Consider the following 24,832-nt stretch of genomic DNA (forward strand, 5'->3'; position numbering starts at 1 on the left):
CCAGAATTGATTTTACGGCCTTTCTTTCGTCGTTAAGATGAGGTATTTCTTAATTAATTAATTTATTTTTAAGGATTTTAAAATAAAATGAGTTAGTCTGCAAAGATGCCAGCGGACTCCTTTCCAGAAATGAACACGGCTTTTTTCCAACTTCGGAGAATATATTCCGCAAATGAGGTGCAGCTACGACACAGGCAGGCTTTTTGACTTATGATCACAACTGAGGCCGAAAAAATTTGGTTGTTAAGTGAGACATTTGTTAACTGAATTTTGACCCCCTTTGAGCCCCTTTCTTCCCACGGTTGTTAAGTGAATCGCCGCAGTTATTAAGTTAGTCACCTGGTCGTTAAGTGAATCTGGCTTTCCCCACTGACTTTGTGGTCAGAAGGTCGCAAAAGGGGATCACGTGAGCCCGGGACACTGCAACCGTCGTAAGTAAATGCCAGTTGCCAAGCATCTGAATTCTGGTCACGTGATCATGGGAGAGGCTGCAACGGTCGTAAGTGTGGGAAAACGGTCCGAAGTGACTTTTCTCAGTCCCGCTGTAACTTCGAACGGCCACTGAATAAACGGTTGTAACTTGAGGACTAGCTGCAAAAGGAACAATTCTTTTCTCATTTACTCTGTTCCATAGTTAGAACAATTCACCAGTGGAACCGCCTGCCTCCAGAAGCGGTAAATGCTCCCACACTGAAGGTTTTGAAGAAGAGACTGGACAGCCATTTGTCTGAAATGGTATAGGGTCTCCTGCCTGAGCAGGGGGTTGGACTAGATGACCTCCAAGGTCCCTTCCAACTCTGTTATTCCTCCTCCTCCTTTTAAGAAGATTCTGGACAGCCATTGGTCTGAAATGGTGTAGGGTTTCCTGGTTGAGCAGGGGGTTGGACTAGAGCAGGGCTTTTCAACCAGTGGTACGGGTACCACCTGTGGTACATTAGCACCTGGCAGGTGGGACGCGACCATCCTAGAAAAGTGGTAGCGGGGGAGGGGAATGAGCTGAACCGGTGGCAGCACCGCACAAGCCTGAGCGAGAGACGGCTGGAGCTGCAGGGCTGTCAGGGCTCAGCGGAAGCGCCAGGATCAGTGCCAGGATCCAGCTGGAGCTCGGTGCTGATCCTGGTGCTTCTGCTAAGCCCCGAAGTACCAATCAGCTGGAAAGCGGCACTCATTCTGGTGCTTCTGCTGAGCCCAGAAGAAGCGCCGATCAGCTGGAATGTTGCAGCCTCACCAGGGTCTTGTGATTTACATTCAGATGCTTGGCAACTGATTCATATTTATGACGGTCACTGTGTCCCAGGGTCATGTGAAGTGACTAAAACCTGCTGCAACCACCCAGCAGACGGGGGGGGGGCAATAAAAAGCAAACACGCACCTTCGCTGCCAATCCTCAACAGAAATGCTCACAACAATGAAAACCTTGGACAGGAGGAAGAGCGCCGCCGGGCAGGCAGGCAGGTGTCTTGCTCGGCTGGGGCTTGGGGGGCACTTTTTTCAGGGCCATTGTAACTTCAAACAGTCACTAAGCGAACTGTTGAAAGTCAAGGACTACCTTTATCACTTTTTTCCTTTTTTTTTTTTTTGGTCATCCAGTTTTTGACACCTTGCGAGGCGACTGGTGGTACTCGGATATTGCCATATCCTAAAAGTGGTACAGTGGGTGAAAAGGTTGAAAAGCCCTGGACTAGATGACCTCCAAGGTCCTTCCAACTTTATTATTATTATTTTGGATCATCGCACAGTCAGCCAGATGTTCAGACTGGATTTGGCATTTTGTCTACCTATCGAGTCCTTACCCAGGACCTGGGATAGGCAGATGTGGATGTTTGATGGTATTACAGATATCGTCGCAGGATGGAAGCAGTTCCTAATAAGGCTGCCTTTTGCAATTGACTAATATCGAATTTGTCAATGCCAATGGTGTTCAAGTGGCGCTCCAGTTGTTTTGGGATTGCACCCAAGGAGCCTATGACTATTGGTACTACCCTTGCTTGCTTTTGCCACAGTCTTTCTATTTCTATTTGTAGGTCTTTGTATTTTGTTATCTTCTCCAGCTCTTTCTCTTCTATTCTGTTGTCTCCAGGCAGTGCCACATCCACTATCGAGACTTTTTTGTCTTTCTTATCGACAGTTGTTGTGTCTGGGGTGTTGTGTTGCAGGTGCTTGTCTGTTTGAATTCTGAAGTCCCAGAGCAGTTTAATTTTATCATTTTCTATGACTTTCTCTATTTTATGATCCCACCAGTTTTTGCTTACAGGCAAATGATATTTTTTGCAGATCTTCCAATGCACCATTGTTGCTACTTTGTCATGCCGGGCTTGTAGTCAGTCTGTGCAATCTTCTTGCAACAGCTTACCAGGTGGTCCACTGTTTCTTCAGCTTCTTTGCATAGGCGGCACTTACTGTCTGTTGCTGTCTTCTCAATTTTGACTTTGTATGCATCTGTCCTTAAGGCTTGGTCTTGTGCAGCCAGAATTAGTCCCTCGGTCTCTTTCTTCAATTTTCCTGCTCTTAGCCATTGCCAGGTCTTATTTTTATCTGCTTTCTTATCTGCTTATTATCATATCATCATCATCATCATCATCATCATCATCATCATCCTCCGTGGTTTCAGCCTAAGGTCATCCAGGGCTTAAGCAATCTTGCCAAGCTGTTTACAAGTCTGGCAAAGGCTTTAAGATGGACCAAAATCTTACAATTAGGCTAAGCAGTTTGACTAAAGTGAGAAAGCCTTCAGCACCAGCAGAATACAGGCAATCCTCGGTCTTATGACCACGACGGAGCCCAAAATTTATGTTGTTAATTGAGGCCGTGGTTAAGCAAGCTTTGTCCTGTTTTACGACCCCTCTTGCCCATGTTGTTCACTTGTGAATTTAGTCACACGGCTGCTAAGTGAATCTGGAGTCCCCCACGGACTTTGCTCGGCCAAAGGTCGCAAAAAGGGGATCGCGGGACGCTGGAACCGTCATTAAGTACATGCCAGTTTCCAAGCGTCCAAATTGGGGATGAGGTGACCATGGGGATGCCGCAACGGCCGTGCGAAAGGCGGCCCTCAGTCGCTTTTTCCAGCGGCTTCAACGGTCACTAAACGAATCGCGGTCAGTTGAGGACTGGCTGGAAGGGACCCACGCTTAGGAACTCACCGCTTCTTCGGCTTGTCTTTTATAAGCTTTCACCTTCATCTGCAACTTGTCCACCAGGTCTTGGAGTCTCAGCAAGTTTTTCTTGTCCTCTTCGGTCTGCAAATCCAAGAAAAAAAAAGGAGAAAGGATGGGTGGATGGATGGATGGATGGAGGTCAGGACCAGCATTAACCACGCACATCTCTATGAGATCATGGTTTTCGCTGGATGTCTGAATGGTGTCATCCACAGGGTACTTTCCAAGGGCCATCAAAATGATCTAGCCCAGTGGTTCTCAACCTTTCTAATGCCGCGACCCCATAATACAGTTCCCCATGTTGTGGTGACCCCCAACCACTTATACATCGCCGGGTGCCAGGGGCGTGGCCAAAGAAAAGGGGAAAAAAAAATGGCGGACAGCCTTGTTTGGCGACCCCCGTGAAATGGTCGTTTGACCCCAAATGGGGTCCCGACCCACAGGTGGAGAATCGCTGATCTAGCTGAAACTGGTTTACGAAAAAAGAAAAAAAAAACAAACCCTGGATTTGTGGGGTCCTTGAGATGCTTTCTGAGCTGGGCGGTTTTCTTGCAGACGTTTCATGACCCAGCTAGGGAACATCATCAGTGCTAGAAAGGAGGGGGGATTGTGGAGACAGGAGAAGGAGGAGGAGGAGGAGGAAGAGGAGGAGGAGGAGGAGGAGGAGAGGTGGCTGTAGTGTCCTTGGTGCTCACTGAGCTGGGTGGTTTTTGTGTAGATGTTTCATGACCCAAGTAGGGAACATCATTAGTGCTAGAAGGGAGTGGGGTTTATGGAGAGAGGAGGAGCAAAAGGTGGTGGTGGTGGTGGAGGAGGGTTTAAGGAGGAGGAGGAGAGGAGGGGGAAGAAGAGAAGGAGGAGAGGAGGAGGAGAAGGAAGAGGAGGAAGACTCTAGGGAACCTTGGTGAACTTGGTTGTTTTCTTGCAGACGTGTCATGACCCAACTAGGGAACATCATCAGTGCTAGAAGGAAGAGGGGTTTGTGGAGTAGAGGAGAAGGAGGAGGAGGGGAGGGGGAGGAAATGGAAGAGGTGGACTCAAGGGTCATTGGTGCTTTCTGAGCTCTTCACCTGGTAGGTGAGCTCCTTGATGCGTCTCTCGCACTTGCGCATGCCCTTGACGTTCTCCACGTTGCGTTTCTGCTCCCCTTCCAGCTCGTTCTCCAGCTCTCGCACGCGGGCCTCCAGTTTCTGAAGCTGCTTCTTGCCGCCCTTGAGGGCCAGCTGCTCCGCCTCGTCCAGGCGCATCTGGAGGTCCTTGATGGTCTGCTCCATGTTCTTCTTCATCCTCTCCAGGTGGGCGCTGGTGTCCTGCTCCTTCTTCAGCTCTTCTGCCATCATGGCCGCCTGCCCCGTTCAAAAGGATAAGGGAGAAAGACGTCCGTCGAACCTTACTCTTGGCATTAATGGGGAAATTAGTCCTAAACTCCTGGGCTAATTATTCATGTCAACATTACGGGTCCTCTTTTAACCCAGGATGCCTCTGGTGGACCAAAGCAAAGGAGAACATGGAGATGAGTCTCATTTCACATAATTGTGAAATGTCCATATTCTAGGCCAGGGGTAGGCAACCTTGGCTCTTTTATGACTCGTAGACTTCAACTCCCAGAATTCCTGAGCCAGCATGGGGGAAACTTTGGCCCCTTCATGACTCGTGGACTTTGATAAATATACATCAATATGATAAATCTTCAGTCAGTTAAAAATACAATACAATGGAAACTAATTGAATAGAAAAAAATACAGTTGGTGAGAGTCAGAAAGAGATAACATTAAGGAAGTAAGATAAACCATAGAGGTAAAAATAGCTGGGTCTGAGAAAGGAAGAGGGAAGTAATAAAATAGATAAATAGTTGTTTTTAAGGAAATGGCTAGCCAGAAAGTATAGGAAAGCAGGGAACCATGCCAAATAAGATAAGAAGAGAGGAATTGAAAAGCAGGAAAAGAACTTATTGTTTAAAATGGGGACATAAATATATTGAGTTTAAAATAACCATTTAAAATATATAATTTTTCTTATTCTTATTGTATATGTGAATATGATTTAGTGTGTTATCAGGAAATGTGTATAGGCGGACGGAAAGAGTGTAACCTCATACTACCTCAGCCAATGGGGAAAGAGGAGGGCTGTAGCGGCCGGTGATAGGGATGAATAAAAGAAGGAATTATTTTGGGTTAAACCTTTGAAGAGAACCAAGCTTAGAAAGCTTCTCTTCCGCTTATTGCAATAAACAAAACAAAAAGGCCTTCACTGTGTCTTGGCTGGTTATTGGTCAGGCGAGCTTGTCTCTGGTCACGAAGGAAAGTAGCCAGGAGCACATAACAACTTCAACTCCCAGAATTCCTCAGCCAGCATGGCTCAGCTTGGAAACCCCTCCCTTTCCCTTCGGTGTGGCTGGCTCAGGAATTCTGGGAGTTGAAGTCTACCAGTCATAAAAGAGCCAAGGTGGCCTACCCCTGTTCTAGACCTACAATTGTAATTAAGCCTAGAATTACGGTCATATGTCACTATGGTCGTTAAGTGAGTCGAGGGGTCCTTGGTGCTCTCTGAGCTGGGGGGTTTTCTTGCGGACGTTTCGTTACCCTAACTCAAGAGTGTCACACTCAATTTTATTGAGGGCCGCATCAGCATTGCGGTTGCCCTTGGGGGGCCGGGTGGGTGTGGCCAGGGTGGGTGTGGCCTACTGGGCGGGCGTGGATGGAGTGGATGTGGCCTACTGGGTGGGCATGGCCAGCTCTACAACGTTCACGTCAAGGGGGCCTGTGGGGGCCTGGGCAGGAGTGGGACAGAGGGTCTCTGGCAGAAGGGGTTGGGACCGGGGCAAGCGCCAAGGCATGGTCCATTTCTTCATTCCTCACAAAGGGTGACACCTTCCCAGCATGCACCCAGGGGACAGGGCCGACGCGGCAGGGGCTGGTTCCTCACTGTTTCTAGACCAGTGGTTCTCAACCTGTGGGTTGGGACCCCATTTGGGGTCGAACGACCATTTCACGGGGGTCACCAAACAACACAGTCCGCCATTTTTTCCCCCTTTTCCTTAGCTGTGCTACTCCCTTTTATTCTATTGGCTTTTGAAAGCCAATAGAATAGACTCTCTTGAATAGAGTCTAATTCGATTGGCTTTCAAAAGCCAATAGAAATTGTCCAGGCTGTCTCTGCCCTGCTGAGCCCGCCAAAAGTCCCATTCTGCAAACGGTGCTGCACTAGTTGAGTAGTCCTCGACTTACAACCGGTTGAGTAGTCCTCGACTTACGACTGGTTGGGGGTCGCGGCATTAAAAAGGTTGAGAACCACTGTTCTAGATGGCCTTGTGGAGCTAAGACGGAATGCATTTCAGCATAGATGGCCACCACAAAATTGTACATTGGCTCCCGGCCGGCCTGGGCCAGGGCCAAGACAGTGGGGGCCATTCCCTCACTGTTTCCAGGATGACTTCGCGGGCCACATGAAACCACTTTGCGGGCCGCATCCGGCCCCTGGGCCTTGTGTTTAACATGTCTGCCCTAACTAGATAACATCATCAGACAGATAGGCAAGACATCAGAATGTAAACTGACAGCAAACAGCACTCCATGCTAGCACTGATGATGTTACCTAGTTGGGTCATGAAACGTCTGCAAGGAAACCACCCAGCTCAGAGAACACCAAGGACTCCTCATTTCAACCTACAAATATTCTCCTTCATTGGTAGTGAGTCATTATATTTCCAAAAGAAGGAGAGAAGGTAGAAGAATTTTTCTCGAAGGGCCTGGTGGCTCCATTTAGATCAGGGGTCTCCAAACTTGACAACGTTAAGACTTGTGGACTTCAACTCCCAGAATTGCCCAGCTAGCCATGGAAGTTCTGGAAGTGGAAGTCCACAAGTCTTAAAGTTGCCAAGCTTTGGAGACCTCTGATTACTTAATGCGAGAAAGAGTCAAATTGTCATTATGGACCATTCGTGGTCAACCCCCGTCCGTGATTTCGCTCTCACGCACATCCGTGATGGCTTTCTTGGCCTTCTCCTCAGCGTTTCTGCATTCCTGCACAGCTTCTTCCACTTCTGACTGAAGCTGGGTCAGATCAGTCTCCATCTTCTTCTTCTGATTGATGAGGCTGGTGTTCTGGAGAAAAATGGCAATCTCAATTAGTGAGTCAAGCCACAACAGGAGAAATAAAAGAAGATCAACTGACAGGTCCAAACATTTGATGTCTTCATGTAGTATGGGACCTATGAAGGTCAAAGTTTGCTTGAAACCATCCAGAACCTATTTTATTCCCTAAGAACCTACATTCGGAGCCTATTTTATTCCCTCAGAACCTACATCTGGAACCTATTTTATTCCCTTAGAACCTACATCCAGAACCTACTTTATTCCCTCAGAAGCTAGATCCGGAACCTATTTTGTTTCCTTGGAACCTACATCCGGAACCTATTTTATTCCCTCAGATCCTGTATCCGGAACCTACTTTATTCCCTCAGAACCTGTATCTGGAACCTACATTATTCCCTCAGAACCTGCATACGGAACCTACATTATTCCCTCAGAACCTGCATCCAGAACCTTCTTTATTCCCTCAGAACCTACATCCGGAACCTATTTTATTCCCTCAGAACCTACATCTGGAACCTACTTTATTCCCTCAGAACATGTATCTGGAACCTACTTTATTCCCTCAGAACCTACATCCGGAATTTACTTTGTTCTCTCAGAACCAATGGTGGGATTCAGCTGGTTCGCACCAGTTCGGCAGAACTGGTAGCTAACTTTTTTGTTGCCCAGGCCTAGAAGCGGCATCCACCACAGAGAACCGGTTGTTCACATATTTGAATCCCACCACTGCTCAGAACCTGCATCCAGAATCTACTTTATTCCCTCAGAACCTGCATCTGGAACCTTCTTTATTCCTTCAGAACCTACATTTGGAACCTACTTTATTCCCTCTGAGCCTTCATTTGGAACCTACTTTATTCCCTCAGAACTTGTATCCAAAACCTACTTTGTTCCCTCAGAACCTGCATCTGGAATCTATTCCCTCAGAACCTATGTCCAGAACCTGGAGTTAGAGACCACTCATCTTAAAGTTGCCAAGGTTGAGAAGCACTGCTCCAGTGATCAGCCAATGTGAATCTTTTCCTAAAACTTTCCCTCCTGTCTATGTTTAAAGCACCCTTCACCATCTGTGGTTGTCTGAACAGGCTCTGGAACGCTTCTCCAAGGTCACTTCTGTGGCTTCTACAGAACGAGACTCAAAGAAACATGAGAAGGATCAGCTGCTCTCCCTTCACCTGAGAATGGAGGAGCTGGACCCTCTCACTGGCCTCCGTCAGCTCCTGTTCCGCCAGTTTCCGCCCACGCTCCGTCTGCTCCAATACGCAGCGTAGCTCTTCCAGCTCGGCCTGCAGCAGCGTATTGCGCCTCTCCACAATGGCGATGTTCTCCTTCAGGTCCTCATTGGCTCGAAGGGCATCGTCCAGTTGAATCTGATTGTCCTGGGCCATCCAAAAAACACAGCCTGAAGCAAACATTGAGCCCAGAAAACTATGGATGAGCAAGGAAGATATGAAGGTCTCCATATCTCCTTACCTTGAGGTGGGCGTGAGCGATCTTGAGGTGCTTCTGAACCTCAGCGGCCACCCGGTTCGCTTGGCTAAGCTGGATCTCCATGTCATTGAGATCACCCTCCATCTTCTTCTTGATCCTCAGGGCCTCGTTGCGGCTGCGGGTCTCGGCATCCAGGGAAGCTTGAAGCGAGTCCACTGTCCTCAGGTGATTCCGCTTGGCCTGCTCCATCTCCTCATCCTTCTCGGCCAATTTGCGTTCAATTTCGGCCTTGATTTGGTTGAACTCCAGCTGGGCCCGGAGGATCTTCCCTTCCTCATGTTCCAAAGATGCCTGGGGAGTCAAAGAATTATGGGTATCAATCAATTAATCAATCTTTCTTATGGTCCCAGATCAACAAAGAATTATGGGTAAAATGATGAAGGAGAAAGGAGAAAAAAATTAGTATTGAGATCTGGAAGCTTTCTTAGTTCTAGATTGGTTCTCAAGGAGAGAACCAATCTGGAACTATGGAGAAATTTCCTGACAGTTAGAACAATAAATTAGTGGAACAGCTTGACTTCATAAGTTATGGATGGTTTTAAAGAAGAGATTGGACAATCAATTTGTCTGAAATGGGTTTCCTTGCTAGAGAATGGGGTTGGACTTGAAGACCTCCAAGGTCCCTTCCAACTCTATTATTCTGTTCAGTTAAAATAACCTCAGATTAGAGTTGCTTACTTTCTAATGGACCAAGGCTTTATGAATTAGCAGCTTCCTTCCTTGCCATTTTTTTTCTAAAATTCCATTTTAAAAATGGAATCTGGGCTGTGATATCAGTGTGATACCCTTGCAGTATTTTTTTTTTTAAAAGACAATCCTGATTTGTAGTCCTGTTTTCTTTTAAAAGACAATAGAAGCAGAAAACCTGATAGGAGAAGCACTGTGGAAATGTTTAACTCTCTTGTACCTTTAATTAAATGCCTCCTGCTCCAGATTATGTTCTGTTTGGCTCCTTTGTGCCTTTAATTAAATGCCTCCTGCTCCAGATTCTGTTCTGTTCTGTTTAGCTCTTTTGTACCTTTAATTAGATGCCTCCTGCTCCAGATTCTGTTATGTTTACTTCCTTTGTGTCTTTAATTAAATGCCTCCTGCTCCAGATACTGTTTTGTTTAGCTCTTTTGTGCCTTTAATTAAATGCCTCCTGCTCCAGATTCTGTTGTTCTGTTTAGTTCTTTTGTACCTTTAATTAAATGCCTCCTGCTCCAGATTCTGTTGTTTAGCTCTTTTGTGCCTTTAATTAAATGCCTCCTGCTCCAGATTCTGTTATGTTTAGTTCCTTTGTGTCTTTAATTAAATGCCTCCTGCTCCAGATTCTGTTGTTCTGTTTAGCTCTTTTGTGCCTTTAATTAAATGCCTCCTGCTCCAGATTCTGTTGTTCTGTTTAGCTCTTTGGTGCCTTTAATTAAATGCCTCCTGCTCCAGATACTGTTTTGTTTAGCTCTTTTGTGCCTTTAATTTAAACAATTCTTGTTGAGGGTAGGTGAAATCGGTGAGTAAAGCTTCTTTTCTGTTCCCACCTGGGAAGGGACACTTAACTACCACTTCAGATGCTTTTAAATGGCCTTTATAGTGAAATAGGAGAGAAATAAGAAAGGGGAAAAAAAAACATGGAGTTTGAGGGAAGAGGAAACAGGGAAGCTCACCTCTGCCTCCTCCAGAGCTGCTTGTAAGTCCACTTTCTCGGACTCCAGCTGCTTCCTCACTTTTTCCAACTCGTGCATGTTTTTGGCTCCTTGGCTCAGCTGTTCGGTGAGATCCGAAATCTCCTCTGTGGATGGAGGAGAAGAAGGAGATGTGGGAGGAAAAAAGCGTCCCTCAACATCTGGTGCCACCAAGCAAGGGGGTTTTGCTGGGCCAACCTCTTCTCCCGCAGCTCCACCCACCTTGTAAGTTCTTGTTCTCTCTTCTTAAAGTCTCCAGGTGTTCCAGAGACTCCTCGTAGGCGTTCTTCAGCTTGAAGAGCTCCGTGCTGAGGGACCGGGACTCCTTCTGCGATGCCTCCAGTTCTGCCTGAGATTCTTCGTTCTTCTGCTTCCACTCCGAGAGGATCTGAGGGGGAGCAGAGGAGGAGGAAGGCAAAAAGAGTCGGTTTCCTCTTTTGCTTTCATCCCATTTCCTTCTTCCCCTTTTCCTTCCCTTTCATCCTCCTCTTCCTCTTCCTTCTCCCCTTTCTTCCTCCTCCTTTTCCCTTTCTCCTTCCCCTTCTCCTCTTCCCCTTCTCTTCCTCCTGCTTCTCCTCTTCCTCTTTCATCTCCTTCCCTTTCTCTTACCCTTCTTCTTCTCCCCTTCTTCTCCTCCTCCCCTTCCACTTCCCCTCCTCTTTCTCCTCTTTTCCTTCTCCTCCTCCCCTTCTCCTTTCATCATCCTTCTCCCCTTTCCCCTTTCCCCTTTCTCTTTCCCCTCTTCCTTCATCTCTCCCCTCCCCACAAATACAGGCAGTCCTCAACCTATGACAGTAATTTCTGTTGATAAACAATGTGGCCTAAAGCGCGAATTGCTGTGCTTAGCGACAGCAATCCCTGAAATCCTGGTTGTCATTGTTCACTGAATCCCACCGACAATAGACGAGGCAACTTCCCGGTGGCTTCCCACAAGCAAAGTCACTGGGGAAGCCAGCAGGAAATACCCGGTCCCAGGCCCCACAGACAGGCGAATGCCTCCAGCTGGAGCAGCCTCTCCTGTGGGGCCTGAGAAGGAAGGGGTCTCCGTGACCCCCTCACCTTGTCGAAGTTCCTTTGCTTCTTGTCCAGGGCAGCTGCGGCCGCGTTCGAGCGCTCCGCGTCCACCATGAGGTCTTCGATCTCGTTCTGCAGGCGGTGTTTGGTCTTCTCCAGCGAGGAGCACTTGGCGTTCACCGCCTCCACCGCTTCCTCGGCCTCCTGCAGCCTCTGGGCCAGCTTCTTCCTGGCACGGGAGGACAACCGAGAGAAGATTAGCCCTGGCAGAGGCCTTCTCCTTCCCACAGCTGAGGGGGAAAGCAACTCTCCCATCCTTCTCTGGATGAAGAACACCACGAGTGGCTAAGCAAGTCCACCCGACCATCTCGTGCTCTGCAACAGGGTTGTCAATAAAAGAATAAGAGAATCATAGAACTGGAAGGGAGCTTGGAGGACTTCATGTCCAACCCCCTGTTGAAGCGGGAGACCCTAGACCAGGGGTAGGCAACCTTGGCTCTTTTATGACTGGTGGACTTCAACTCCCAGAATTCCTGAGCCAGCCACGCTGAGGGGAAAGTGAGAGGTTTCCAAGCTGAGCCATGCTGGCTCAGGAATTCTGGGAGTTGAAGTCCATGAGTCATGAAGGGGCCAAAGTTTCCCTCATGCTGGCTCAGGAATTCTGGGAGTTGAAGTCCACCAGTCATGAAGGGGCCAAATTTTCCCTCATGCTGGCTCAGGAATTCTGGGAGTTGAACTCCACGAGTCATAAAAAGTGGCCATTGTTCCCCACCTCTGGTCTAGGGCAGGGGTAGGCAACCTTGGCTCTTTTATGACTCGTGGACTTCAACTCCCAGAATTCCTGCGCCAGCCACGCTGAGGGGAAAGGGAGAGGTTTCCAAGCTGAGCCATGCTGGCTGGGGAATTCTGGGAGTTGAAGTCCACCAGTCATCAAGGGAGCCATAGTTGCCCCATGCTGGCTCAGGAATTCTGGGAGTTGAAGTCCACGAGTCATAAATAGAGCCAAGGTGGCCTACCCTTGGCCTATACCATTCCAGACAAGTGGCTGTCCAGTCTCTTCTTCTGGGAGGGCTTGTCAACTCTGTATTCTAGTTTACATCTCCTGGTGGTCTCCCATCCAAGCCCTGGCCCTGCTTACTTTCCAAGGGCAGACCAGCTGCTTACCATTAAAGTAAGAGACAGAATAACGGGACCTTGGAAAGGAGCTTGGAGATCTTATAGTCCAGGGGTAGGCAACCTTGGCTCTTTTATGACTCGTGGACTTCAACTCCCAGCATGGCTCAGCTGGGAAACCTCTCCCTTTCCCCTCAGCATGGCTGACTCAGGAATTCTGGGAGTTGAAGTCCACCAGTCATAAAAGAGCCAAGGTGGCCTATCCCTGTTCTAGTCCATTCCCTTGCTCCAGCAGGAAACCCTAGTATCGGAGCACCCATCACTTCTGGTGGTAAGCTGTTCCACTGCTTAATTGTCCTCACTATTAGGAAGTTTCTCCTTAATTCCAGGCTGCTTCTCTCCTTGATGAGTTTCCATCCGTTGCTTCGTGTCTTGCCTTCCAATGCTTTGGAAAATGTTGACCCCCCCCCTCTTCTTTGTGGCTATCCTGGTCCTTTTATTCACTAGACTAGCCATGTTGGATTCCTGCAACCGTTCTTCACATGTTTTATGAAGCCCCCTAATCATCTTTCTTGCTCTTCTCTGCCCTCTTTCCAGATTCTCAAGATCTTTTGGTGGAATCTTAAGGTGGAAACTGCAAGGACAGGAGTCACAATTTGGGGGGTTACATAGTCAAACCTTGCTCGTTTGGGCTCCGTAAGTCACTGAAAATTGTCTGGTCCTCAAAACCAGGACACCCTCCCCAGCATAACCATCCCTACCCACCTACCTTGGTGTTTTGTTTTTTTTTAAATGGGGAAATCTCCTCCAACCAACAAGCTTTTTGCTCGTCTTATACGCCGTCAAGTTCAAATATAACCCGAGCCAAAAGCTTCTTCATTAGAGGAAGCGCCGGTGAAAGGAGATGGCCGAGGTCTTGAGGGAAGGGGTGGAGAAGACATAGGAGGGAGGGGAAACGTAGTACGGGGTGCACGTTTAGGAGGGAGGAAGATATGGAGGCCAGAAGCTCTGAACAGGTCCCAGATGAGGGTCGCGAGGCCTGTTAGGCTCAAATCTCCTTCCTCAATTGGTAGACATCGTCTTGGAGATGTTATCAGAACACACGGCAGTCCAGGTAGGAAAGGCTGCCACCGATAAGCACTTCCAAAACGATTTTGGAGTAGTAGGTAGTTCTAGACCAGTGGTTCTCAACCTTTTGAATGCCGCGACCCCCAACCGGTCATAAGTCGAGGACTACTAAGTTGAGGACTACTCAACTGGTGCAGCACCGTTTGCAGAAGGGGACTTTTGGCGGGCTCAGCAGGGCAGAGACAGCCTGGACAATTCCTATTGGCTTTTGAAAGCCAATAGAATTAGACTCTATTCAAGAGATTCTATTCGATTGGCTTTCAAAAGCCAATAGAATAAAAGGGAGGAGCACAGCTAAGGAAAAGGGGGGAAAAAAATGGCGGACTGCGTTGTTTGGCGACCCCTGTGAAATGGTCGTTTGACCCCAAATGGGGTCCCGACCCACAAGTTGAGAACCACTGTTCTAGACTTACAACCCCTTTGTTTAATGACCGTTTGAAGTTAGAGCTTTGTTGAAAAAAAAAACGGACAGCTGGTCTTCCCACCAGGTCACGTGATCAAAATTCGGGCGCTTGGCGGCAACTGGCATGTATTTGTGACCGTTGTACTCTCCCGGGATCACCATTTGCGACCTTCCCAGCCGGCGTCTGACAAGCAAATGGAGGAATGGGGGGAGGGGAAGCTGGATTCGCTTAATGACGTGATAATGGTCATAAAGTAAGGCACAACTCACTTAACATCTCCATGAGCAACGCGAGTCGTTAAGTCGGGGACGGCCTGCCTACTCCAAGGAAAGGAGTCTTCAAGCATGAACACCACGTCAGAAGCCAGGCCTGCTGGTGATCCGAGGTGGTGATCGATCTACCTTTTGTCCACGGTGAAGGTCAGGATGTGACCTCTTGAATTCGTCTGACTCACTTACTTGGCCTCCTCCAGCTCCTCCGGTCTCTGGATGGCGTCTGTTTCATACTTGGTTCTCCACTGGGCCACCTCCGCGTTGGCCTTGGAGAGGAGTCGCTGAAGCTCAGCTTTGGCTTCCATCTCCTCCTCGTACTGTTCCCTCAGAAGATCGCAGTCGTGGCGGGAGGACTGCAGCGCGTGCGCTAGAGCATTTTTGGCCTAGGACAGCGAGGAACACGGGTAAATTTGGAAGGACGTCCGTCACGCCGACCTTCCCCTCCACGCCCAAACCCAACCGACGTCCCTTCACCTTGCTCTCCTCTTCCACGTGTCTCTTGAGGTCCTCCATCTGCTGGGTGTAGGACTGTTTCCCGCGGGTCAACTGGGAGATGAGGGCCTCTTTCTCTTCAAGCTGTCGAGCGAGTTCTCCTGAGGAAGGACAGAAAGAGAGAAAATGGAGTCCCAGCAGTTACTGTGATGGACCTCACAAAGAGGTGTAGGAAAACAAGAGGGAGACCCAAAGGTGCTGATTTGTTGAGATAGGGGCCCGGTACAGGTCGTGAGCAGCCAACTGCCCTTCCAACGCCTGCGTGCCTCTTCTCTCTACATCAGTGGTTCTCAACCTGTGGGTCGGGACCCCATTTGGGGTTGAACGACCATTTCACGGGGGTCGCCAAACAACGCAGTCCGCCATTTCCCCCCCCCCTTTCCTTAGCTGTGCTACTCCCTTTTATTCTATTGGCTTTTGAAAGCCAATAGGATAGACTCTCTTGAATAGAGTCTAATTCTATTGGCTTTCAAAAGCCCATAGGAATTGTCCAGGCTGTCTCTGCCCTGCTGAGCCCGCCAAAAGTCCCATTCTGCAAACGGTGCTGCACCAGTTGGGTAGTCCTCGACTTATGACCGGTTGAGTAGTCCTCGACTTACGACCAGTTGGGGGACGCGGCATTAAAAAGGTTGAGAACCACTGCTCTACATGATCTCATCCATTCACATCACCGTGGCCATGTGGGAAACTACCCCAGGCTGGCACATGATATCAGCCTGGTTCCATCAACAGGATGTGGTAGAAACTGCTCCCTGGATGGGGCCCCTTAAGGATTGGCAAGGGGTTTCACCGACAGAACGGCGGTCGCTATGCTGATGCCATCTTACTTTATGCTATTTGAATACCTGTATGTAAGGCAATAAACACTGTGAAAGCAGTCAGCCCTATTTGCACCCTGCAATGACTGAGCACTGATTCCTACACTTTTTCAGAAGGCAACTGGACTTCCTTTGTTTTTCCTTGAAGACATTTCGCTTCTCATCCAGTTCTGACCGAATGGTGGAGGAGGGAAGGATTGATACTCCTCTGCAGTCATCTGGTCGTTCATACTCTCTCTGAGTGATGACCAGGAGTTAAGGGACAGTATTAGTTGTGAATACATACAGATGGCCCCTTTCGCCTTGGTCACTTGCAGAGTCCTGGATGCAGGGGTCATGAAAGGACAGCAAGGACAAGGATCCAGTGTCCTAAACCCACCCGAGAACATACGATATCTTTAGGGAGACACCCGAACGGGAACATGTTTAGCCACGTCTGCTTTCTTCCTTCTTATCTACGGCAGGGCTTTTCAACCTTTTCACCCACTGTGCCATTTTTAGGATATGGCAACATCTGAGTACCACCAGTCACCTAGCAAGGTGTCAAAAATTTGATGACCAAAACAAAAAAAAAGGAAAAAAGGTGATGAAGTACAGGTAGTGCTCGATTTACAACAGTTTGCTCAGTGACTGTTCGAAGTTACGATGGAACTGAAAAAAGTGCCCCCCAAGCCACAGCCGAGCAAGACACCTGCCTGCCCGCCCACCCGCGCTCTTCCTCCTGTCCGAGGTTTTCATTGCTGTGAGCATTTCTGTTGAGGATTGGCAGCGGGGGTGGGGTGGGGGGCTGTTTGGTATTTATTCCCCCCATCTGCTGGGTGGTTGCAGCAGGTTTTGGTCACTTCACATGACCCTGGGACACTGTGACCGTCATAAATATGAATCAGTTGCCAAGCATCTGAAGGTAAATCACAAGACCCTGGAGAGGCTGCAACATTCCAGCTGATCGGCGCTTCTTCTGGGCTCAGCAGAAGCGCCATGATCAGTGCTGCTTTCCAGCTGATTGGTGCTTCTTCAGGGCTCAGCAGAAGCACCAGGATCAGCGCTGAGCTCCAGCTGGAGCCTGGCGCTGATCCTGGTCCTTCCGCTGAGCCCTGACAGCCCTGCAGCTCCAGCCGTCTCTCGCTCAGGCTTGTGCGGTGCTGCCACCGGTTCAGCTCATTCCCCTCCCCTGCTACCCCTTTTCTAGGATGGTCGCGTACCACCTGCCAGGTGCCAATGTACCACAGGTGGTACCCGTACCACTGGTTGAAAAGCCCTGATTCTACAGTGTGCCAGACTTACTGGGTGCAATCTTTATCTTATATTCCTTTGCGGTCACCTGGTCATTAGTACTCCCTCTGAGAATTGTTGAGGCCACGTGGAGGTTTATTTGTGCCTTCGGGGTCACCTGAATAGAGCAAACGGGTATTGAACCGTCTGTTCTGCCCCATCCTATGTACGTCCTTGTTACTTCTCAAAGACAACCCCTCTTTGAACAGTAGACTGGAAAATAAACCCTTTTTATCTGAGTTACAGACCTGATCATTGTCCCAGAAAACCAAAGCAATGGAACCCTTTTCCAATGGAGACCTTGCCCGAAAGCAAAACGGAGCATGAGTCAAACAGGAAATAACTCACAGGCAAAATAAACAGACCATCATCTCTTGACTCTGAGGTTCTTTGCAAACGGTTGCCTCCAGCAACCAGCCCTGCCCACACGTTCCCTTTTGTTACGCAGCCCCCAAGGCATGGCTTTTCACTGCTTTCTCCTCCTCCCCTGGAATCGCCCCATTGCCTCCCTCTGTCCTACTCGTGTGACCTGTCTATGTTTACGAGCGTCTCTGAAGTCTTCCAGCTGTGCTTCCTCCGAGTCTGACTCAGCTTCCCAGCACAGATGGCTCTCAGCTTGATCACGAGTGGAAGGACCAGCCTCTTCATTAGTTTGTAAGTCCTGCAGCTCATCAGAGCCTGATGGCTCTCCAGGCCCCTCTTCCTTCTCCTCCTCTGATTCCCCAGACTCAACTACCGGGATCACAGGCTGCCACGGAATCACAACACCTTCTTGGAACTGCTGAAAGGATTGTGTTGTGCCCCTGAGGGCACAGATAAGCCTCCAAGGAGCCTCAACGATTCCCAGAGAGAGTACTAATGACCAGATGACTGCAAGGAATATAACTCCTTCCATCCTCCACCGTTTGGTCAGAACTGAAGAAAGCTTCTTGGATGAGAAGTAATAATAATAATAGTAGTAGTAAAGTTGGAAGGGACCTTGGAGGTCATCTAGTCCAACCCCCTGCTCGGGCAGGAAACCCTACACCATTTCGGATAAATGGCTGTCCAGTCTCTTCTTAAAAACTTCCAGTGTTGGAGCATTTACTGCTTCTGGAGGCAAGCTGTTCCACTGATTAATTGTTCTCACTGTCAGGAAGTTTCTCCTTAGTTCGAGGTTGCTTCTCTCCTTGATTAGTTTCCACCCGTTGCTTCTTGTCCTGCCTTCAGGGGCTTTGGAAAATAGCTTAATTCCCTCTTCTTTATGGCAGCCCCTGAGATATTGGAATACTGCTATCATGTCCCCCCTTGTCCTTCTCTTCTTTAAACTAGACATACCCAATTCTAGCAACCGTTCCTTATATGTTTTAGCCTCCAGTCCCCTAACCATCTTTGTTGCTCTTCTCTGTACTCTTTCTAGAGTCTCAACATCTTTTTTACATCGTGGTGACCAAAACTGGATGCAGTATTCCAAGTGAAGCGCCTTCAGGGAAAAACAAAGTCCAGTTGCCTTTTGGAGAAGCATCTTCAGGACAACTGTGGCCCGGATGACGTAGAAACTCCACAGACACACAAGAGGGAGAAAAATGGTAGCCGGTTACCATTTTCAGTGAGCAGTTTCGCTCGTTGGGTGTTTGTGTCATTGAGGGTCCGTTGCGTCTCCTCCAACTTGGCGCGGTGATCTGTAGACTGGTCCTCGATGGTGCGACACATCTTCTCCAAATTTGCCTGCCAGGAAATAGAAGAATTAAACCCGAAGAAAACCTGGCAGAAGCTTGAGCAGGTTCATCGACGAAACCAGGCGGCGGTTAGCTTCACTTGAGAAGACCTAGTCATGAAAAGGGCCTTCAACCACCGGAACAATGTAGATTTTGGGATGTCAGAGTTGAGCTGCAGAATTTTCACATGCAGGGTACCAAATCTGTGGATTGTGAGGGAGTGGTGCTTGAGGGACATCTTACTAGTCCTATACTAGTTGATGGTAGGAACATCTATGATATTTAAGGTCCTGAAGTCACTCCAGGAGACGGTGCCCAGCTTGACGTGTAGCAATTACTTAAGCGATAAAAAAGAATATTTGAGGCTCAGAGATCAACTGTTGGGGATCTTTTGAGCTGGATTGTTTTCTTGTAGATGTTTCATGACCAAACTAGGGAATGGCATCAGGGCTAGAAGGGAGGGAGGTTTTTGGAGAGGAGGAGAAGGAAGAAAACGAGGACAACTTGGTGTCCTTGGTGCTCTCTGAGCTGGGTTGTTTTCTTGCTGGCATTTCATGACCCAACTAGGGAACATCACCAGTGCTATATTGATGACCATCACACTGATGATGTTCCCTAGTTGGGTCATGAAACGTTTGCAAGAAAAGCACCAACCTCAGAGAACACCGAGGACAGTCTTCCTCCTCCTCCTCCTCTCTCTATAAACCCCACTCCCCTCTAGCACTGATGATGTTACCTAGTTGGGTCATGAAACCTCTGCAAGAAAACAGCCAAGCTCAGAGATCACCAAGGACCCCACAGTCCTCTTATTTTATTTATTTATTTATTTATTTATGAGACTTATATACTGCTTTAAGTGCAAGCACTCTCTAAGCGGTGTACACCAGTAAGCAATGTATATATATATTTACATTGCCCCCAACAATCTGGGTCCTCATTTTACCTGCCCCGGAAGGATGGAAGGCTGAGTCAACCTTGAGCCGGTGAGATTTGAACCGCTGACCTGCTGAACACAGTCAGCTAAAGTGGCCTGCAGTCCTGCACTCTTAACTGCTGCGCCACCTCGGCTCTATTACACTTCCTCCTCTTCCTCTTCCTCTTCCTCCTCCTCCTCCTCCTCCTCCTCCTCCTCGTCCTCCTCCTCTCCTCTCCATAAACCCCACTCCCTTTTAGCTCTGATGATGTTACCTAGTTGGGTCATGAAACGTCTGCAAGAAAACAACCAAGCTCAGAGAGCACCAAGGACCCCACATTTTCCTTCCAGCATCCCCCTGCAGATGGAACGCCGGTAAGCATCAATCTACCCAAGAACTAGTCTTGTGGGTCCATGGCCCCCTCAGCTGGTTTTGGACCCCCTCCTCCACTGACACACCACCTTGGCCTTCAGAATCTGCTCCATGTTGGAGGCCACGTCGTCCAGCTCTAGTTTCAGCTCGCTCTTCTCCTTCTCCAGCTTCTGCTTCACCCGCTGCAGGTTGTCGATCTGCTCGCCCAGCTCGGCCACGGAATCCGCGTGCTTCTTGCGCAAGGTGGCCGCCGTGGCCTCGTGCTGGAGCGTGGCCTCTTCCAGGTCACGGCGCATCTTCTGGAACTCGGCCTCCCGTTTCTTGTTCAGCTCGATCTGCACCGAGGTGGCCCCTCCGGCCTCCTCCAGACGTTCGCTGATCTCCTCCAGTTCTCGCGAAAGATCCGAGCGCTGTTTTTCCACCTTGGCCCGGGCTGCGCGCTCCGCCTCCATCTCCTCTTCCAGCTCCTCAATCCGTGCCTGAATGGTGGGGGGGAAAAGACAAAGCACTAGACCCTTCCATCTTCTAGGGCAGAGTAGAGTAGAGTAGAGTAGAGTAGGAATGAATAGAATAGAATAGAATAGAATAGAATAGAATAGAATAGAATAGAATAGAATAGAATAGAGTAAGTAGAGTAGAATAACAGAGAAGAGAAAAGAGAAGGGACGGGAGAGGCTGCGGACCAGTCACGGTCTGCAGCCTTTTAGGAACCGGTCCGTGCAGTTGAAGGTGAGTGGAAGGTGAGCAAGCAAAGCTTCATCAGAACATCTGCAGGATCTAGGCTGCATGTGAAACCATCCACCCCCCCACCCCACCCGTCCTTGATAAGCTTCACTTCCTGGGGCAAAATAGACGGCTGGTCTAGATTCTGAGGAATTTCTGGGGAAATGGTGTAGGCTAGGATCTCCTGCTTGGATGTGGGGTTGGACTAGATGATCTACAAGGTCCTTTCCAACTCTTGTTATTCTATTCTATTCTATTCTATTCTATTCTATTCTATTCTATTCTATTCTATTCTATTCTATTCTATTCCAATTCATTCCGTTATTCTATTCTATTCTATTCTATTCTATTCTATTCTATTCTATTCCAATTCATTCCGTTATTCTATTCTATTCTATTCTATTCTATTCTATTCTATTCTATTCTATTCTATTCTATTCTATTCTATTCTATTCTATTCTATTCTATTCTAGTCCAGTCCAGTCCAGTCCAGTCCAGTCTAGTCTTAATTCTAGTCTATCCTATCCTATCTTCTCCTCTCCCGTCCCTTCTCTTTTCTCTTCTCTGTTATTCTACTCTACTTACTCTACTCTACTCTACTATATTCTATTCTATTCTATTCTATTCTATTCTATTCTATTCTATTCTATTCTATTCTATTCTATTCTATTCTATTCTATTCATTCCTACTCTACTCTACTCTACGTTTTGTTCTGTCTGTTCTGTTCTGTTCTGTTCCCCCTTTCCCTGGCCGAGCATCAATGAACGTTTGGTACCTGCAGCTCCTTGAGTTTCTTCTGCAGCTGTGAGGCCAAGGCTTGTTCGTCTTCAATCTTGCTGTTCTGCTCATTGATATCAAACTCTTTCCTGCAAAGAGAATTCTGGGAAGTAAATCCTTCTCCTGAACCCCCCCCCCGACTGGGGAACCCAAAGGCCCAGAGTTGGTGCTTCCCTTACTTTTTAATTTTCTCTTCCAGCTGCTGCTTGTCGTTCTCTAAATCCATAATGTTCTCTTGTGCCAACTTGAAGTCTCCTTCCAGCTTCCTCTTGGAGCGTTCGAGATCCATCCGGATTTTCCTCTCCTGCTCCAGAGAACCTTCCAGCTGTTGATGAAGAGAAGAGAGGAGAGGAGAGGAGAGAAGGAAGAAGGAAGCAAAGAAGGGAAGAAGTGAGAGAGGAGGGAAGGAAGGGAGGAAGGAAAGAGGAAGGAAAGAAAAGGAAAAAGGAAAAAAAGAAGGAACAAAGGAAAAAAGAGAAGAGAGGAGAGGAGAGGAGAGGGAGAGAGGAGGAAGGTGAGGAAGGAAGGAAGCAAAGAAGGGAAGAAGTAAAAGAGGGAAGGAAGGAAGGAAAGAAAGGAAAGAGGGAGGACGGGGGAAGGAAGACAAGAAGGAAGGAAGGGAGGGAGGAAGGGAGGGAGGAAAAGGAAAAGGAAAAAGAAAAAGAAAAGAGAGGAAGGAAGGAAGAGAAAAAGGAAGGAAAAAAGAGAAGAGAAGAGAGAAGAGGGAGAGAGGAGGAAGGTAAGGAAAGAAGGAATCAAAGAAGGGAAGAAGTGAGAGAGGAGGGAAGGAAGGAAGGAAAGAAGGGAAAGAGGAGGGAAGGAGGAAGGAAGACAAGAAGGAAGGAAGGGAGGGAGGAAGGAAGAAAAAGGAAAAGGAAAAAGAAAAAGAAAAGAGAGGAAGGAAGGAAAAAAGAGAAGAGAAGAGAGGAGAGGGAGAGAGGAGGAAGGTAAGGAAGGAAGGAAGCAAAGAAGGGAAGAAGTGAAAGAGGAGGGAAGGAAGGAAGGAAAGAAAGGAAAGAGAGGGAGGACGGGGGAAGGAAGACAAGAAGGAAGGAAGGGAGGGAGGAAGGGAGGAAGGAAAAAGAAAAGGAAAAAGAAAAAGAAAAGAGAGGAAGGAAGGAAGGGAGAAGGAAGGAAAAAAGAGAAGAGAAGAGAAGAGAGGGAGAGAGGAGGAAGGTAAGGAAAGAAGGAAGCAAAGAAGGGAAGGAGTGAGAGAGGAGGGAAGGAAAGAAAGGAAAGAAGGGAAAGAGGAGGGAAGGAGGAAGGAAGACAAGAAGGAAGGGACGGAGGGAGGAAGGAAGAAAAAGGAAAAGGAAAAGGAAAAAGAAAAGAGAGGAAGGAAGGAAAAAAGAGAAGAGGAGGAGAGGAGAGGGAGAGAGGAGAAAGGTAAGGTAGGAAGCAAGGAAAGAAGGGAAAGAGAGGAAGCAAGAAAGGAAGAAAGGAAAGAAACAAGAAGGGGAAGATAAGGAGGGAGGAAGACAAGAAGGAAGGAAGGAAGGAAGGAAGAAGGAACAAAAGGAAAAGAAAGGAAAGAAAGGAAAGAGGGAAGGAAGGAAGGAAAGAAGAGAAGAGGACTTTAAATACAAACCAAATCCCACCAAATGTCCCTTTAAGTATAAGCATGGATGGTGGACCATGCCACAGACTTTGCCACCAGATTCTCTCCAGATACTCCATGTTTAATACCCCTAGGACCCGTAACCAGCATGACCAAATATTGGAATATCCAGTAGATCTCATCCCTCTCTATAACTCGCCGGCCCCTAAAATTATGTCCCAAATCGGCGTCTCCCGATGCTGCCGAGGGCAGAGGCCAACGAGTGATGGGCGGACATCCCACCCCCGGTTTTGAGGGCCACCAGCCTTGCAATCTTTCAACAAGGCTGCCACACTTGGTCAGCAAAACTCGGTCCAGGATGGACCCAGGACCTGGAGGGCTGGACGGCTGCCCACCTTCTGCCCTGGTCCACTTACGTCGTCCACCTGCTGCTCCAGCTTCATCTTGGCTTTGCTCAGGCTGTTGACTTTGTCTTCTTCTACCTGGAAGTCATCCAAGGCTTGCTGGTGGGCCTCCTGGAGCGATTTCTTCTCCTTGGTCAGTTTGGCGATGATCTCATCCAGGCCAGCCATTTCTTCCGTGAGGTTCTTCACCTGGAGGTGAAAAACAAAGGAAAGAGGAAGAAAGGAAGGAAGGAGGAAGGAAGGAAGGAAGGAAGGAGGAAGGAAGGAAGGAAGGAAGGAAGGAAGGAAGGGAGGGAGGGAGGGAGGGAGGGAGGAAAGAAGAGAGGGAGGGAGGGAAGGAGGGAAAGAGGGAGATGGTAATGAGAAGGAAGGAGATGGGAATGAGGAGAAGGAAGGAGGGAGGGAGGAGGGAGAGAGAAAGGAAGGAAGGGAGGGAGGAAGGAAGGAAAGAAGGGAGAGAGGGGGAGAAAGGGAGGGAGGGAGGGAGGGAGGGAGGGAAGGAGATGGGAATGAGGAGAAGGAAGGAAGGAGGGAGGAAGGAAGGATGGAAGGGAGAGAGGGAGATGGGAATGAGAAGGAAGGAAGGAGGGAGTGAGTGAGTGTGGAAGGAAGGGAGATGGGAGTGAGGAGAAGGAAGGAGGGAGGGAGGAGGAAGGAAGAAAGGAAGGAAAGAAGGGAGGGAGGGAAAAAGGAGATGGGAATGAGGAGAAGGAGGGAGGGAGGGAGGATGGAAGGGAAAGAGGGAGATGGGAATGGGGAGAAGAAAGGAAGGAAGGAGGGAGGAAGGAAGGATGGAAGGGAGAGAGGGAGATGGGAATGAGAAGGAAGGAAGGAGGGAGTGAGTGAGTGTGGAAGGAAGGGAGATGGGAGTGAGGAGAAGGAAAGAAATAAGGAGAGAGGGAGGAAGGGAGGGAGGGAGATGGAAATGAGAAGGAGGGAGATGGAATGAGGAGAAGGAAGGAAGGAAGGAAAGAAGGAATGGAGAGAGATAGATGGGAATGAGAAGGAAGGAAGGAGTTGGGAATGAGGAGAAGGAAGGAAGGAAGGAAGGAGGGAGGGAGGGAGGGAGGGAGGGAGGGAGGAAAAAAGAGAAGAGGAGAGGAGAGCGTATTAGAATGAAGTGGGCAACCAGACAGCCTGCCCAGTCCCCCAGCTGTGATAGGCGCTTCAGAGACTGCAGACCCATGAAGTGTGGCTGTGATGTTCTTTAACAATCGGTAGGTCCTTGGGCATTGAAGTTGTGCAACTGTGAGGGAGCAATGCCAGGGCGGGTGTATGAAGATGTGCATTTTGCGCTTGGCCTTCAAAGGGCTTTATTTTTTTTAAAAAATATAATTATTAAAAATTCTAAAAAGGAAAATTAAAAACACATTTACGACGGTCACAGACTCCCGGGGTCGGTCACGTGATCCCCTTTTCGCGACCTTCCAACCAGCACGGTCAACGGGGGAAGCTGGATTCGTTTAACGACC

The 24,832-nt window shown here is 48.5% G+C and overlaps 1 protein-coding gene across 1 annotated transcript in view; it reads right to left on the reverse strand.

The window, feature by feature from the left end:
- Positions 1-24,832, reverse strand: part of LOC120308897 (myosin-6-like) — a 48,086-nt gene that overhangs the window by 2,668 nt on the left and 20,586 nt on the right. The window contains exons 12-26 of the mRNA XM_039345560.1: positions 23,373-23,549; positions 21,578-21,723; positions 21,397-21,487; positions 19,987-20,376; positions 18,495-18,621; positions 14,807-14,925; positions 14,519-14,715; positions 11,461-11,644; positions 10,624-10,789; positions 10,384-10,508; positions 8,723-9,031; positions 8,425-8,628; positions 7,133-7,258; positions 4,226-4,501; positions 3,141-3,236 (exon numbers count right to left, since the gene is read on the reverse strand). Coding sequence (XP_039201494.1) covers positions 3,141-3,236; positions 4,226-4,501; positions 7,133-7,258; positions 8,425-8,628; positions 8,723-9,031; positions 10,384-10,508; positions 10,624-10,789; positions 11,461-11,644; positions 14,519-14,715; positions 14,807-14,925; positions 18,495-18,621; positions 19,987-20,376; positions 21,397-21,487; positions 21,578-21,723; positions 23,373-23,549 — 2,733 coding nt within the window. The remainder of the gene's footprint in view (positions 1-3,140; positions 3,237-4,225; positions 4,502-7,132; positions 7,259-8,424; positions 8,629-8,722; positions 9,032-10,383; positions 10,509-10,623; positions 10,790-11,460; positions 11,645-14,518; positions 14,716-14,806; positions 14,926-18,494; positions 18,622-19,986; positions 20,377-21,396; positions 21,488-21,577; positions 21,724-23,372; positions 23,550-24,832) is intronic.

Source organism: Crotalus tigris, unplaced genomic scaffold (assembly GCF_016545835.1).
Source record: "Crotalus tigris isolate CLP2741 ecotype Arizona unplaced genomic scaffold, ASM1654583v1 scf7180000017953.204902, whole genome shotgun sequence".
Taxonomy (NCBI): domain Eukaryota; kingdom Metazoa; phylum Chordata; class Lepidosauria; order Squamata; family Viperidae; genus Crotalus; species Crotalus tigris.